Below are 17,675 nucleotides of genomic sequence, written 5' to 3' on the forward strand. Positions count from 1 at the left end.
ACAACATACGCAAATGTGCGATAAAATAATTGTCGGCGTTAATAGATTGATGAGTAAACTCGTAATTAATGCATTAATTTGCCCACCCCTAATTTATACACATATACGTGTGTGTCTGTATATTTATATATGTATGTATGTGTGTATATACGTGTATGTGTGTGTTCATAAATATGTGCATAAATGTATATATATTTATTCATGCGTGTGTGTGTTCATTATCTGCATAAATGTGTATATATATGTATATATATACACATATATGTCTGTGTATATATGTAAACATGTGTGTTTATTAATGTGTGTGTGTGCGCGTGTGCTTATAAATATGTGCATAAATATTTATATACATATATGTGTGTGTGTGTGTATATATGCGTGTATGTATGTGAATATATGTATGTATATATGTGTATGTGTGTGTATGTATATATATATATATACATAAATACATATAATATATGTATATATACATATGTGTGTGTGAGTGTGTGTGTGTGTGTGTGTATGTATGTTTATATATTTATATATGTGTGTGTGTATATATGTATATACACACACACATATACTGTACATATATGTGTGTATATGTGTATATATAACGAGGCCTACACAGTACAGTGTTACCTCCTTGCTAAGAATTTAATCTCCTCCAGGGATTTGAAGGAGCCTCCCTTCTTTTCTTACCCTCACATGGAGCTTGTTCTCCTGGCAAATGCTGGCAGACATGCTCCTCTCCCCGCGTGGTGTGTGTGTGTACACCCGCTTCCCGGTGAGTCCGTCCGCACCCCTTTGTTATCGCAGTAACCCCCCCACACACACACGCACACACACACACACACGCGCGCAAACACACACGTACGCGCAACCTGGTCTCGGCGTGAGAGCGTTCGGTGAAACACACGCAGCTGACAGGGACACAAGGGCCTGTGCACATGCACAGAGAAAAAGTGCTCTGCAGCGCCACCACACACACACACACACACACACACACAATTGTAGTTCTGACCTTCTTAAGACCTGAAAAAAATGCCTCCCTCTTTAGGACCATCCTTTCTACATATGTAAAGATTTGTATTGACAACATTAATAATATATACGCAAATATAAAAAAAAAATATTGTTGTGAAAAATGAGTTGGAATTTCACAAGAAAAATGTCACAATTGCACTGGAAAAACTGAGAATTTTGGCAGTATTATGATAAAATTCGTCATTTTACTCAACACAAGCCAAAATTTTACAAGAAAAACGGATCATTTGTGCAATATTATGACAGGAGTTGGAATTTTACTCAATAACAGTCGCAATCTAAGAACACTTTAACATTTTGGCAATAATATAACAATAGTCAGAATTTTACTTGGCAAAATGATGACAAAAGTCATAATTTTACTCAAAAAATGTCACTATTTTACAAGAACATCAACAACAAAAATTGGCAATATTGTGTTCCATCCATCCATTTCTACCGCTTATTCCCTTTGGGGTCGCTGGGGGCGCTGGTGCCTAGCTCAGCTACAATCGGGCTGAAGGCGGCGTACACCCTGGACAAGTCGCCACCTCATCGCAGGGCCAACACAGATAGAAGTTGGTATTTTACTAAATAACAGTCACAATTTTATAAGAAAACTTAACAATTTTGGCAATAATATAACAATAGTCAAAATTTTACTTGGCAAATTGATGACACAAGTCATCATTTTACTCAAAAAAATGTCACTATTTTACAAGAACAACAAAAAATTGTCTATTGTGATAAAATCGAAAAAAATTTATGACAAATGTCACCATTTTGCAATTAAAAAGTAATAATTTTCATTAAAAAAGTAATAATTTTACGAGAAAATATTGCAATATCCTCTCTGAGCTGCCACCTTACCGTGGTAGAGGAGTTTGCGTGTCCCAATGATCCTAGGAGCTATGTTGTCCGGGGGCTTTCATGCCCCCTGGTAGGGTCTCCCAAGACAAACAGGTCCTAGGTGAGGGATCAGACAAAGAGCAGCTCGAAGAATTCTATGGAATTACAACATAATGGACTCAGATTTTGCTCGCCCGGACGCGGGTCACCGGGGCCCCCCTCTGGAGCCAGGCCCGGAGTTGGGGCACGATGGCGAGCGCCTGGTGGCCAGGCCTGTCCCCATGGAGCCCGACCGGCCACAGCCCGAAGAGGCAACGTGGGTCATCCCTCCAATGGGCTCACCACTCATAAGAGGGACCATAGGCAGGGCACTTGGCGGTCCGATCCTCGGCTACATAGGCTAGCTCTTGGGACGTGGAACATCACCTCACTGGGGGGAAGGGAGCCTGAGCTACTGCGCGAGGTAGAGAAGTTCCGGCTGGATATAGTCGAACTCACTTCGACGGACAGCAAGGGCTCTGGAACCAGTTCTCTCGAGAGGGACTGGACTCTCTTCCACTCTGGCGTTGCCGGCAGTGAGAGGCGACGGACTCGGGTGGCAATTCTCGTTGCCCCTTGTCTCAAAGCCTGCATGTTGGAGTTCAACACAGTGGACGAGAGGGTAGCGTCCCTCCGCCTTCGGGTGGGGGGGACGGGTCCTGACTGTTGTCTGAGCTTACGCACCAAACAGCAGTTCAGAGTACCCAACCTTTTTGGGTACACTCGAGGGAGTACAGGAAAGTGCTCCCCCGGGTGATTCCCTTGTCTTACTGGGGGACTTTAACGCTCATGTTGACAACGACAGTGAAACCTGGAGAGGCGTGATTGGGAAAAATGGCCGCCCGGATCTAAACCCGAGTGGTGTTTTGTTATTGGACTTTTGTGCTTGTCATGGATTGTCCATAACAAACACCATGTTCAAACATAAGGGTGTCCATATGTGCACTTAGCACCAGGACACCCTGGGCCGCAGTTCCATGATCGACTTTGTAGTTGTGTCATCGGATTTGCGGCCTCAGGTTTTGGACACTCGGGTGAAGAGAGGGGCGGAGCTTTCTACCGATCACCACCTGGTGGTGAGTTGGCTGCGGTGGTGGGGTGGGATGCTGGACAGACCTGGCAGGCCCAAACGCATTGTGAGTGTCTGCTGGGAACGTCTGGCAGAGTCTCCTGTCAGAAAAAGTTTCAATTCCCATCTCCGGAAGAACTTTGAACATGTCACGAGGGAGGTGCGGGACATTGAATCCGAGTGGACCATGTTCCGCACCATCTATTGTCGAGGCGTCTGATTGGAGCGGTGGCCGCAAAGTTGTTGGTGCCTGTCGTGGCGGTAATCCCAAAACCCGTTGGTGGACACCAGCAGTGAGGGATGCCGTCAAGCTGAAGAAGGAGACCTATCGTGTTCTTTTGGCTCATAGGACTCCGGAGGCAGTCGACGGTTACCGACGGGCCAAGCGGAGTGCAGTTTTAGCGGTCGTGGAGGCAAAAACTCGGACATAGGAGGAGTTCGGTGAAGCCATGGAAAACGACTTACGGATGGCTTTGAAGCGATTCCAGACCACCATACGCCACCTCAGGAAGGGGAAACAGTGCACTATCAACACCCGTGTATGGTGCGGATGGTGTTCTGCTGACTTTGACTGCGGATGTTGTGGATCGGTGGAGGGAATACTTCGAAAACCTCATCAATCCCACCAACACGTCTTGCTATGAGGAAGCGGTGCCTGGGGAATCTGTGGTGGGCTCTCCTATTTCTGGGGCTGAGGTTGCTGAGGTAGTTAAAAAGCTCCTCGACGGCAAGGCCCCGAAGGTAGTTGAGATCCACCCGGAGTTCCTTAAGGCTCTGGATGCTGTGGGGCTGTCTTGGTTGACAAGACTCTGCAGCATCGCGTGGACATCGGGGGCGGTACTTCTCTTTAAGAAGGGGAACCGGAGGGTGTGTTCCAACTATCGTGGGATCACACTCCTCAGCCTTCCGGGTAAGGTTTATTCAGGTTTACTGGAGAGGAGGCTACGCCGGATAGTCGAACCTCGGATTAAGGAGAAACAGTGTGGTTTTCGTCCTGGTCGTGAACCCAGTGGGCACCCGTCCTTAGTTCAACGTCAAAACTTTTTTTTTTACATACGTCAGGAGAACAAACTATTTATTTATCAGTTTTTGCTAAACAATCTCTTTTTTTCCCAAAAAAAACATACCCTCCCCCACGTTTCATCTGGTCCGCCCCTAAGTCTATGTACATGTACCACTACCGGTAATTGAAAAGCAGAACGTTAATGCAAGGCAATGTAATAATTATTTCAGTTTATGCATATATGAAACGACACAGTACACTTGCTATGATACATATAATACCAAAAGGGATATTTTTTTGATAAAACTGTCCTTCCATGTGCAGAAATTGGAGACAGTGGCGTAACTACTTGACCTTGACGAGTTGATAAAAACTCAACCAAGCAAGAAAGATTTGCTGGTAAGTAATTATAACATTATAATTGTGTAGCTGTTTTTACATCGGAAATATTATTGTATTTAGGTAGAAATTTCAGGTTATGAAATCGTGTAGATAAAACACGTGTAGATAAAACAGGCCCTATACTTGAATGTATATGTATGTGTTTGCCAGCCCCTTCCCCCAGTGTATGCTAAATACATTTTCTTGTATATTTGCAGACAGCCAGGCTCTCAAAGATTGGTGGATATGACTTAAAGAGCTTTTTAAGCAAGATCATGGACAGGTATTTTCCTCTTTCTCTACATATATATTAAAAATAGGCGATGTAAGACCCAAATTCTAATCTATGAGTGCTAGATCGGGAATTATAATAATGCAAAATTCCGTAATGTCCAATCTGAACATGAAGGGGAGAGGGGGGAAAACTGCCTTTGCCGAGACGAAGCTGCTCGATGTAGTCACAAGTGAGTTTGTGTGTGTGTTTTAATAATTACATTAACCTGATTGGGGTAAATCACATGCACCCTTAATTAATTTGTATTCTTTTTGCCTGTTTACAGCTAGCGTCTTGGATACCCAGAAGGGGACCGAAACGATGGTCCATGATGCCATAAAAAATAAACTGAAATATGCCCCTGGACGGAAGGGAGGAATAGGATGGGCATTACAGGCTAAATAAATAATTATATTGATTGACATTGTCCATTTTCTTTGTACTTAATTTTAATTTTGCATTAACAGGATTCAGCCTGGAGCTATATATGCACTATGTTTTGTTGTCTTTAATTATATTGATATATTGGTTGATATTACGTTGATAGTTGGTTGGTTGACCTTAGGTTGAAACTGAAAGTTGAATCAACGTTGAAACATTGACGTAGATTCTACGTCGGTATTTAAACGTTGATCCAACTTTCATTTTCAACCCAAATCCAACCTTATTTCAACAGGGGAAAGTAACGTTGTTTCAATGATGATTAAACGTCTCTGTTAGGTAGAAACTGAAAGTTGAATCAACGTTGAAACATTGACGTTGATTCAACGTCGGTATTTAAACGTTGATCCAACTTTCATTTTCAACCCAAATCCAACGTTATTTCAACACGGGAAAGTAACGTTGTTTCAACGTTGATTAAACGTTTCTGTTAGGTAGAAACTGAAAGTTGAATCAACGTTGAAACATTTGACGTTGATTCAACGTAGGTATTTAAACGTTGATCCAACTTTCATTTTCAACCCAAATCCAACGTTCTTTCAACACGGGAAAATAACGTTGTTTCAACGTTAATTAAACGTCTCTGTGCCCACTGGGAAATTGTGGACCAGCTCTATACTCTCGGCAGAGTTCTTGAGGGTGCATGGGAGTTTGCCCAACCAGTCTGCATGTGCTTTGTGGACTTGGAGAAGGCATTCGACCGTGTCCCTCGGGAAGTCCTGTGGGGAGTGCTCAGAGAGCATGGGGAATCGGACTGTCTTATTGTGGCGGTCCGCTCCCCATATGATCAGTGTCAGAGCTTGGTCCGCATTGCCGGCAGTAAGTCGGACACATTTCCAGTGAGGGGTTGGACTCCGCTAAGGCTGTCCTTTGTCACCGATTCTGTTCATAACTTTTATGGAAATAATTTCTTGGCACAGTCAAGGCGTTGAGGGGTTCCGGTTTGGTGGCCGCGGGATTAGGTCTTTGCTTTTTGCAGATGATGTGGTCCTGATGGCTTCATCTGGCCGGGATCTTCAGCTCTCACTGGATCGGTTCGCAGCCGAGTGTGAAGCGACCGGAAGGAGAATCAGCACCTCCAAGTCCGAGTCCATGGTTTTCGCCCGGAAAAGGGTGGAGTGCCATCTCCGGGTTGGGGAGGATATTCTGCCCCAAGTGGAGGAGTTCAAGTACCTAGGAGTCTTGTTCACGACTGGGGGTAGAGTGGATCGTGAAATCGACAGGCGGTTCGGTGTGGTGTCTTCAGTAATGCGGACGTTGTACCAATCCGTTGTGGTAAAGAAGGAGCTGAGCCGGAAGGCAAAGCTCTCAATTTACCTGTCGATCTTCGTTCCCATCCTCACCTATGGTCATGAGCTTTAGGTCATGACCGAAAGGACAAGATCACGGGTACAAGCGACCAAAATGAGTTTCCTCCGCCGGGTGGCGGGGCTCTCCCTTAGAGATAGGGTAAGAAACTCTGCCATCCGGGAGGAACTCAAAGTAAAGCCGCTGATCCTTCACATCGAGAGGAGCCAGATGAGGTGGCTCGGGCATCTGGTCAGGATGCCATCCAAACGCCTCTCTGGGAATGCCTCGGGATCCCCCGGGAAGAGCTAGACGAAGTGGCTGTCGAGAGGGAAGTCTGGGTTTCCCTGCTTATGCTGCTGCCCCCGCGACCCGACCTCGGATAAGCAGAAGAAGATGGATGGATGGATAGATGGATATTGCAATATTACAGAAACAGAAAGAATATGACAAATTGTTCCCAATTTCATAAGAAATACATCGAGACATTGCAAGAAAAAGAGTGCTTTTAGTTCATTCATTTATTTATTTTTTTATTCATAATTAATTTTTAATCCTTATTACTAACCTCAAGTTATTACAGTATGTCTCTATATACATATTTATTTTATTAATTTTGGCCAACGGGATTTTTGCATTTCAAATTCTCACACACAATTATGATTACATATGTTGACCAGAGGGGGAGCACTTTTAAAACCGACACACAATCCATTTGACAAAAATCCCTTCTTTTTGGAACCACCCTCATTTTGGACCTGTCAATGCTTACTTTTGTTTGTACATTAAATCAGCAAAAAATCCTGACTTTGGAGCAATGTTCACGAACTCTAGTATTTGGCTCCCTATTAGATGCAATGGTTTTCCATATGGGCTTCACGGTGGCAGAGGGGTTAGTGCGTCTGTCTCACAATACAAAGTTCCTGCAGTCCTGGGTTCAAATCCAGGCTCGGGATCTTTCTGTGTGGAGTTTGCATGTTCTCCCCGTGAATGCGTGGGTTCCCTCCGGGTACTCCGGCTTCCTCCCACTTCCAAAAACATGCACCTGGGGATAGGTTGATTGGTAACACTAAATTGGCCCTAGTGTTTGAATGTGAGTGTGAATGTTGTCTGTTTATTTGTTTTGGCCCTGCGATGAGGTGCCGACTTGTCCAGGGTGTACGCCGCCTTCCGCCCGATTGTAGCTGAGATAGGCACCAGCGCCTCCCGCGACCCCAAAGGGAATAAGCGGTAGAAAATGAATGGATGGGTTTTCCGTATTGGTACAATGATTTCGGTCCTAACTTGTTCACACCTCCTCATATGGAAGCTACTTTTCCTTTTTGGTGTCTCAAGAAGGGTAACACACACGCACACACACACACACACACACATAACTGTATTTGTTACCTTCTTGAGACCTGAGAAACATGCCTCCCTCTTTAGGACCAGCCTTTTTAGATCCATAAAGATGTGTATTGAAAATATTAATAATATATACATGCTATGTAAATATAAAAAAACCTTGTTGTGAAAAATGAGTAGGAGGTTCACAAGAAAGAGGTCACAATTTCATAAGTAAAACTTAGAATTTTGGCAGTATTATAATAAATGTCGTCATGTTACTCAACAGAAGTCCAAATTTTACAAGAAAAACGGATCATTTGTGCAATATTATGATAACAGTCGCAATTTTATAAGAAAACGTTATCATTTTGGCAATAATATAACAATAGTCATCATTTTACTCAAAAAATTGTCACCACCTGCTGCCGCCTTGTGGTTTGTATTCAGTTTTCCTTTGTTGGTGCAGTTGACCTTTTTGACCTCACTCCAGTTCTCTTTCCCCAGAGTTCCTGTCTTCCTCCTGTGGGCGGAGTTGCGAGACGTGTACAGCTGCTTCCCATTTTCCCTGGAGGATATTCAACCTGCACCTTGACAGCTGGATGGCACTTGACGATTCTACTCCTTGGCTCCATGATAGACAACTTCCGTGTCCTACTCTCCTTGTTATCCTGATTGCTCCCGGTGCCATCCAGCCTGGTTCCTGGTCAGTGGTTGCCCGTCTTGCAACTCCAGCCTAAGTTTAGTCGTGATTATTTTATAGCTTTTGTTGTTCTTTTCACAAAGCCCATTTTGAGTTTACCTTTTTGCTTCAGCGCCTTTAGTTCTCTCCTATGTGGAGCACCCTTAGTTGTGAGTACATTTTAAGAGTAAAAAAAACTGTTCTACTCACCTTTTGTCTGTCTGCATCCTTGGGTTCCTCATAAATCACTACGTACCGAGCCGTGACAAAAATGTCACTATTTTACAAGAACAACAAAAGAATGTCAATATTGTGATAAAATCGGATTTTTTTTTTATGACAAATGTCACCATGTTGCAATTAAAAATTACTAATTTTACATAGAAAAGTACTAATTTTATGAGAAAATATTGCAATATTACAGAAACATAAATAATGACAAATTTACTCTTTTTCACACATTGCGAGAAAGATCGTTTTTAATTCATTCATTTATTTATTTATATTGTTCATAATTTTTTATCATTATTATTTAATTCAAGTTATTACAGTATGTCTCTATGTACATCTTTATTTTATTAATTTTGGCCAAAGGGATCTCCCATTTCAATTCCTCACACACATATGTTGGCCAGGGGGGGAGCACTTCAAATTTGTACACACACTTGCTATTTCATATGTTGACCAGAGAGGGATCACTTTTAAAACAGAAACACAGTCAATTTGAAAAAAATCTCTCCTTTTTGGGACCACCCTCATTTTGCACCTGTCATGTCATAAAAAAAAACATTCCTGACTTTGGAGCATTGTTCACGGACTCTAATATTTGGCTCTCTATTAGAGATATATATAGTTTTCTGTATTGGAACGAGGATTTTGGTCCTAACTTGTTCACACCTCCTCATATGGAAGCTACTTTTCCTTGTTGGTGTCTCAAGAAGGGTAGAAATACAAGAACACACACACATATATTCTTGTATTTCCTACATTCTTGTATTTCCTACATTCTTGACACTTCCGAAAAATGCCTACCTCTTTAGGACCAGCCTTTTTAGATACATAAAAATTTGTATTGACAAAATTAATAATATATACATACTATGTAAATATAAAAAAAGCTTGTTGTGAAAAATTAGTTGGAATTTCACAAGAAAACGGTCACAATTTCACAAGTAAAACTTAGAATTTTGGCAGTATTATAATATATGTCGTCATTGTACTCAACACAAGTCCAAATTTTACAAGAAAAACGTAACATTTGTGCAATATTATGACAAAGGTTGGAATTTTACTCAATAACAGTCACAATTTTATAAGAAAACGTTAACATTTTGGCAATAATATAACAATAGTCAGAATTTTACTTGACAAAATGATGACTAAAGTCATTTTAATAAAAAAAAATTCACTATTTTACTAGAACAACAACAAAAAAATGGCAATATTGTGATAAAAGTTGGAATTTTACTCTACCCGCCGCAATTTTATAAGAAAAAGTTAACATTTTGGCAATAACATAACAATAGTCGGAATTTTACTTGGCAAAATGATGACAAAAGTCATCATTTTACTCCAAAAATATCCCTATTTTACAAGAACAACAAAAAATTGGCAATATTGTGATAAGTCTAAAAAAAAATTATGACAAACGTCACCATTTTGCAATTAAAAAGTAATAATTTTACGAGAAAATATTGCAATATTACAGTAACAGAAAGAATATAAGAAATTGTTCCCAATTTTATCTAAAAAAAAAAAGTCGACACATTGTGAGAAAAAGACTGCTTTTAGTTCATTCATTAATTTATTTTTTATTTCTAATTAGTTTTTAATCTTCATTATTTACTTCAAGTTATTACAGTATGTCTCTATATACATATATATTTGTTTTTTAATCACTTTTGGCCAAAGGGATTTTGCATTTCACTTCCTCACACACTCTTCTTATTACATATGTTGGCCAGAGGGGGAGCACTTTTAAAACCGACACACAGTCAATTTGACAAAAATCCCTCCTTTTTGGGACCACCCTCATTTTGCACCTGTCAATGCTTACTTTTGTGTGCACATTAAATCAACAAAAAAAAAATCCTGACTTTGGAGCAATGTTCATGGACTCTAGTATTTGGCTCTCTATTAGATGCAATGGTTTTCTGCATTGGGACCGTGATTTCGGTCCTAACTTGTTCACACACACACACACACACACACACACACACACACACACACACACACACACACACACACACACACACACACACACACACACACACACACACACACACACACGCACACGTACGCACACAACAATAGTGTCTGCGCGTAGTCGCTGTCCACTTCAGCACCACAACGGTGCGTCATTGCGCATTTTGGGCAGACAAAAATGTCTGTTATATAATAAAAAGTCTTTAAAAATACAAATTGGATTGCTTATTCGTGCATGAATTGATATTAAAACGGTACATGGGTGGGAATTGGACTCCGGTACCTTTTCATGTGTGTGTTCCCTCCCGGGCGCACATCCGGTCTCAACCTTAGGAGGCTCTCCCTCCCCTGGGGAGGTGGCCTGCAGTGACGGCGGGTCTGATGCGCCATCCGTGGCCTTGCCGGTGGTGCCCTCGCACAGATCCAGCACTCTCTCCCGGCTGCCGCTTCTCGGGGTGCGGCCGCCTTTCCTGGCGCCCACGGCGTAGCCGCCGAGGTCGATGGTCTTGCTCTCGAACGCCCCCTCCACGGAGCTGAACATGCCGAAGCTTTTGCGATGGTTGGGCCCGGCGGCGATGGGTCCCGCCAGGTAGACTGGCAGCTCGTCCTCGCGGTTCCACTGCCTCCTGCAGTCCGACATTGTCGCCCTGGTGCGCGGCGAGAGAGGGAGGGAGGGAGAGAATGGAGGTATCGGCGATGATAAAGAGATGTAAGCGGGTCACACGCACGCACGGCACCGCCTCCTGTTTCTGCAGGCACGCACAGGAATAATAAAAAAAAAATAAAAAAAATGCGCTTCTTTCTTTTTAGCGGTGCAAAGCTATTTGGTTATACCGTTTGTCCCTTTGTCTAACATCCAGCGTCCAAAGTGGGGGTGATGGGTAATGAGAGGATTACACAGCACATGTCATCTTGTAACCCACATCTGCAGGGACTGTCTGCTACTACAATTTTATCTCATGCAGACAATCTGCAGCACAAAATCCTCTAGGGCCGGGGTCGGCAACCCAAAATGTCGAAAGAGCCATATTTGAGCAAAAATACAAAAAACAAATCTGTTTGGAGCCGCAAAAAAAATGAATGTCTTGTATAAGTGTTGTAATGAAGACAGCACATGAAGTAAGTGTTTATATTAGATGTATTAGCCTACTATCAAAATGACTTTAAAAGTCTTATATAAGTGTTAAAATGAAGACAGCACATGATGTAAGTGTCTGTATTTGTCACACCGGGGTGAAGTCTTGTCTGGGTTTCGTCTGGTTGCAGGTTTTTTCATTTCCTGTTTTATTTTGAAATGCTGACTGTGCCTCTCGTTTCAGATCACTTGCCCTTCCTCCTGTTTCACTGGTCTGACGTCCTTCCTGATTGCCTGATTGTGCCCACCTGTGTCACCCTCCTTCATGTGTATAAATGTCTCGCCCTCCTCTTGTCCTGTACCAGAGTGTTTTCGTATCTTTTGTGCGTACCGCCAGCGTTCCATGTCCACAGTCATTGCCATGTTTTTGTACCCTTTTGATCCACGGGAGCTTATTTGTTTGTAAACCTTTTTGTCAGGTAAGATTAGCTTCTTAGCATTGCCTCCGTTGGAGCGCTTTTTGTTGTATTTTGCATTTGGTATTCTTAGCACCTTTTTTCCCTCCGCTGCTGGAGCGTTTTGAGTTTATTGAGATTTTTGTTAGTTTAGAGGTTAGGTAAGCTCTGTTTTGATAGCCTGTTTAGTTTCTCCCCTTTTGGACCCTTTCCCTTATCCAAATATATTTTCTTAAAATCCTGCATCTGTGTTCAGAGTCCTGTTCTGACCGTGACAGTACACTCTGGCCAGTATGGACATAGCAGGATTGAAGCAATATGCTGCGGCGCTTCACGCGCTGGAATCCCGCCTCTCCACTGACGAGGAGCAAGTGGCACTTTTGGACCAGGGGATCGCTCAAACCCAGGAAGACTTTAGGACCGCTGTTACCACCCAGGTGGGCCAACTTGCGGAACAGGTGCAACTTCTGCTCACTCAAATGACCAGGCCTGGTCCTGCACCCCCTGTCCCTGAGCCACAGCCAGCCACCATGATTCAGGTACCCCCCATCATTCATAGTGGAGTGGGAGCCCAATTGGCCCCCCCTGAACGCTTTGCGGGCGAACTCGGACAATGTAAAGAATTCATCATAGACTGCCAGATGCATTTTGAACTTTTGCCCCACGCATTTCCCACCGAGCGTGCTAAAGTGTCGTTCATGATCTCCTATCTGGCTGGGAGACCAAGGAAGTGGGCCATGGCCGAGTGGTCCAGAGCCTCTCTCATATGCAGCTCACTCAGAGACTTCACAGCGACTCTCCTAAAGACATTTGATCCTGTCTCTTCCGAGCGCGAAAGGGCTAGAGAGCTCAGCAGGATTCGTCAGGGGAGAGAATCAGCGTTAGATTACGCAATTCGTTTTCGAACCCTGGCTGCAGAGAGCGGATGGAACTCTACAGCACTCTATGACTTCTTCCTCAAGGGACTGGCCGACCCTGTTCTGGAGCGACTCCTACCCATAGATCTACCTGCGAACCTGGATGATCTCATCACCCTCGCCATCCGGACAGACCAAAGACTACGGGAGTTAAAATTTCTCCAAGGAGGCCGTCCGGATCAAGATCACCAGTCTCAGTTTTCCGTCACCACCAGTTGTGCTCCAGGTCCTCAAACAGTACGGCTACACCATCCCCTGGCTGAGAGCGGATTCCTTTTGGCAGAGCGCCAGCTTCGCTTCAAGGAGGGGCGATGTTTCTATTGCGGGGAGGTGGGCCATCTTGTGGCCGCCTGCCTTTCCAAGTTAACCCAGGTGAGGGATCAGAATCCGGCCTCAAGGGCTACCTCGCGTGCCTTGACACCAATTAAGGTAACCAATGACTCAATCAGTATAGTATTAGATGTCTTAATTGACTCTGGGGGCGATGAGAACTTGATGGACTGGGGTTTAGCCAAGAAATTGGGAGTGAAAACAAGGGTCATCACACCACCCCTTAAGGCTAACGCCCTTAATGGTAGCGCTTTATTCACAATCACCCATATCACAGAACCTGTAGACGTTGATAACCACCACAAACTATTGAACTTTTTTTTGTTTCACTCACCAGCATGCACCCTGGTACTGGGACATCCATGGCTCGTTTCCCACAACCCCCACATAGACTGGCCCACAGGCAAAATCAGGGTCTGGGGAAGGAACTGCGTGGGGAAGTGCATGAGGGTTAGTGCTCCAGCAAGAACGATTATCAACTCTGTTTCTGCTCATTTTGCCACAGAACTACAGCACCCAGATTTGGCTTCTGTACCTCCATGCTACCACCACCTGAAGGAGGTCTTTAGTAAGGCAAGAGCTACATCGCTCCCACCACACCGCCCTTACGATTGTGCTATAGACCTCATTCCCGGATCTACCATCCCCAAGGGGCGTCTTTACTCTGTTTCAGGTCCCGAGAGACAGGCTATGAAAGATTACATAGAATCTTCACTTAAGGCGGGACTCATCCGTCCCTCATCGTCACCTGCTGGAGCAGGGTTCTTCTTTGTAGACAAGAAAGACGGGACCCTGCGACCATGTATAGACTATAGTCCCTTCAACGACATAACAATAAAAAATCGGTACCCTCTTCCACTAATGTCGTCAGTTTTCGATCAGCTCCAGCAGGCCAAAGTTTTTACCATGCTTGACCTACGCAATGCTTACCACCTCATTCGCATTAGGGAGGGTGATGAGTGGAAAACCGGATTTAACACCCCTAGTGGCCACTATGAATACCTAGTAATGCCTTTTGGTCTCACTAATGCCCCTGCCATATTTCAGGCCTTGATTAATGATGTACTCAGAGACTTTTTGGACCATTTTGTTTTTGTCTATCTTGATGACATATTAATTTATTCCGACTATCTGGACATTCACAGGCACCATGTCAGCCAGGTTTTGCAACGGCTTCTGGAAAACCACCTGTATGTAAAAGCTGAAAAATGAAAATTCCTAGCCGACACCATTTCCTTCCTGGGCTTCATTGTAGTCCAAATGGATCCGGCTAAAGTTAGCACGGTGGCCAACTGGCCAACACCTGATAGTCGTAAGAAGGTTCAGCAATTCCTCGGTTTTGCTAACTTCTACAGATGATTTATCAGAGGCTTTAGCGCGATACCTTCCCCTCTCCGCTCTGACTTCTCCACAGGTGCGCTTCTACTGGTCTCCGGAGGCAGAGAGGGGCTTCCCTGATCTCAAGCGCCGCTTCACGACTGCACCCATCCTCACGCTGCCAGATCCACAACGCCAATTTGTGGTCGAGGTGGACGCATCGAACGAGGGAATTGGGGGGGTTTTATCCCAAAGACTGGAGGCAGATGGTAAGACCCACCCCTGCGCTTTTCTGTCTCGCCGGTTGAGCCCTCCGGAACGGAACTATGATGTTGGCGACAAAGAACTGCTGGCGGTTAAGGTAGCGCTGGAAGAGTGGCGACATTGGTTAGAAGGGGCACAGCATCCTTTCATAGTTTGGACTGACCACAAGAATCTGGAGTATATTCGACAAGCCAAGAGACTGAATTCACGTCAGGCCAGGTGGACATTGTTTTTCAACCGTTTTAACTTCACGTTGTCTTACAGGCCGGGGTCCTGCAATGTCAAGTCAGACGCTTTGTCACGCCTCTACGACCCCGAGCCTGTTGCCAAGGTACCAGAGCCCATCCTTCCACTGAACTGTGTGGTTGGAGCGGTCACTTGGCAAATAGAACAGGAAGTAAGGCATGCTAACGGTGAGACCCCACCACCTAGTGGGTGCCCAGAAAATCGCTTGTTTGTCCCTGTCAATCTGCGCCCACAGGTGATCCATTGGGCTCACACTTTGCTGCTTACCTGTCATCCTGGGGTCCGGAAAACTATGTTTACCATCTCACAGCGGTTCTGGTGGCCATCCATGGAGGCGGGGGTCCGGGAGTACATCGAGGCGTGTCCGGTCTGCGCTCGCAATAAAACATCCTCCAGGTCGTGTGTTGGACTTCTACAGCCTTTGCCCATCCCCTCCAGACCATGGTCGAACATCTCTATGGACTTTGTCACGGGCCTCCCGGTCTCAAGAAGTAACACCACGGTGCTCACTGTGGTCGACCGATTTTCCAAGATGACACATTTTATTGCCTTGCCAAAGAGACTGCTAAGATATTGATGCAGCATGTTTTTAGAATTCATGGGTTTCCCACAGACATTGTATCCGACCGGGGGACCCAATTTATCTCACGGTTCTGGAGGGAGTTCTGCAGACTCATTGGAGCTACAGCCAGCCTGACATCAGGATACCACCCAGTGGCAAACGGCCAGACCGAGCGCCTGAACCAACAATTGGAAACCGGACTCCGATGCCTCGTGTCCCAGAACCCAACAACGTGGAGTTCCCACCTGGACTGGGTGGAATATGCCCATAACTCCTTGCCCACCTCTGCCACTGGCTTCTCCCCCTTAAAGTGTGTCTACGGCTACAAACCGCCAATGTTCCCAGACTCTGAACATGAGGTTTCCGTGCCTTCAGCCCACGCCCTGGTGCGCAGATGCCGTCGCATCTGGCTTGCGGCCCGAAAAGTGCTTGCTCGCCAAGGAGATCGGGTCAAGAAAGCAGCTGACCGAAAACGCCGCCCAGCACCTGATTACCAACCATGACAGAGAGTATGGCTATCCTCCAAAGACCTGCACCTCAAGGTTCCGTCTAAGAAATTGGCGCCAAGATTCGTGGGACCCTTCCCCATCTCCATGGTCATCGGCCCTGCAGCAGTACGCCTACGTCTACCCAGGTTGCTTCGTGTCCACCCAACCTTCCACGTCAGCCAAGTCAAGCCAGCCAAAGAGAACCTTATGGTCCCAGCCACCAACCCCCCCCCCCCCCCCCCCCCCCCCCCTCCACCCCGCCGCTCGAAGCGGCAGATGGAGGCCTTCTGTACCTTGAGGTCTTCTTCTAATTGATTTATTACAATATTTGCAAAACGGGTAACATTTACTGTGGTCTGGAACAACATGGAACACAAGCAACAATCAGAAATGCAGATAATGCTACATACAGATAATGTTTTATATATTTATATTAAAAAAACTTAAGCTCATTCAATTTTATTTGTAAACTTGTTACATCTAAATTAATTGCAAGGCGAAATAGATAACATGGTAAAGGTCATGTTAGGAATGAGATACTTGTTTATGTGTAAAACATGTCACACAGAGTTTGTGTGTTTAACCAATGTTAAAATACAAAATAATATGCAACACTAGTTTTAACAATACTACATATAACTACTTAAAACAAGCATGTACAGCACTGCCAAATATAAAACTGTCTGATAAAATGTACTACTTTATTTCAGTGCTTCTTTATTAAGTTATTATGAATTTTACTATATAAAGTGTCAATGATTGTAACACACACAAGGTGCGGTGAAATTATCCTCTGCCTTCATCCCATTCCCAAAAGGGGAGCAGTGAGCGGCAGCAGAGGCCACGCCTGGGAATCATTGGGTGATTTAAGCCCCAATTCCAAACCTTGTTGCTGAGTGCCAAGCAGGGAGGCCACAGGTCCCATTTTTAATACTCTTTGGTATGACTCAGCCGGGGTTTGAACTTACGACCTACCGATTTCAGGGCGGACACTCTAACCACAAGGCCACTGAGCAGTTCTTATACTTAAATACATGTTTTTTTAAAATGTTTTATAGAGAAGAGCGACCGCCATCAGCTCGCATTGTTAGTTGACTTTTGCTGGATTTTATTTATGATTTAGAATGCAAAAAAAAAAAGTTATGGTTCTAAAAGAAGTACTATGGGGAGGGGGGTGCAGTATAGTTTCACAGGAATAACTAAAGTTAAAACTTATTCCCAAGCAGAAACCAAACTCAAGTTTTAAATGAATATATATATATATATATATATATATATATATTTTTTTTATTCAAATGAAAATAAATAGACTCAAAGCTAAATCTGATTTATTTACGTCAGGTGTTGATCTTTCCTTCTCGCTTGCATTGGCGTGTCGACGCCCAGAGCAAGCGAGCCAATCACATTACCCGAAATCCTGATTGGCGTCCCACGCCAGACTAATCAGCGACGAGTCT

The 17,675-nt window shown here is 44.3% G+C and overlaps 1 protein-coding gene across 2 annotated transcripts in view; it reads right to left on the reverse strand.

Moving 5' to 3' along the window:
* The window catches only part of crmp1 (collapsin response mediator protein 1), a 33,068-nt gene extending 21,586 nt beyond the window's left edge, over positions 1 to 11,482 (reverse strand). Inside the window, exon 1 of one of the 2 annotated variants that reach the window (XM_061906379.1) lies at positions 10,848 to 11,482. In XM_061906379.1, the coding sequence (XP_061762363.1) occupies positions 10,848 to 11,204 (357 nt within the window). In that variant the 5' untranslated portion in view covers positions 11,205 to 11,482. Of the gene's footprint in view, positions 1 to 687; positions 838 to 10,847 lie in introns of those variants that run through there. The other variant, XM_061906388.1, reaches the window with a different exon arrangement.
* Between the last annotated feature and the right edge of the window lie 6,193 nt (positions 11,483 to 17,675).

Source organism: Nerophis ophidion, linkage group LG01 (assembly GCF_033978795.1).
Source record: "Nerophis ophidion isolate RoL-2023_Sa linkage group LG01, RoL_Noph_v1.0, whole genome shotgun sequence".
NCBI classification, from domain to species: Eukaryota; Metazoa; Chordata; class Actinopteri; order Syngnathiformes; family Syngnathidae; genus Nerophis; species Nerophis ophidion.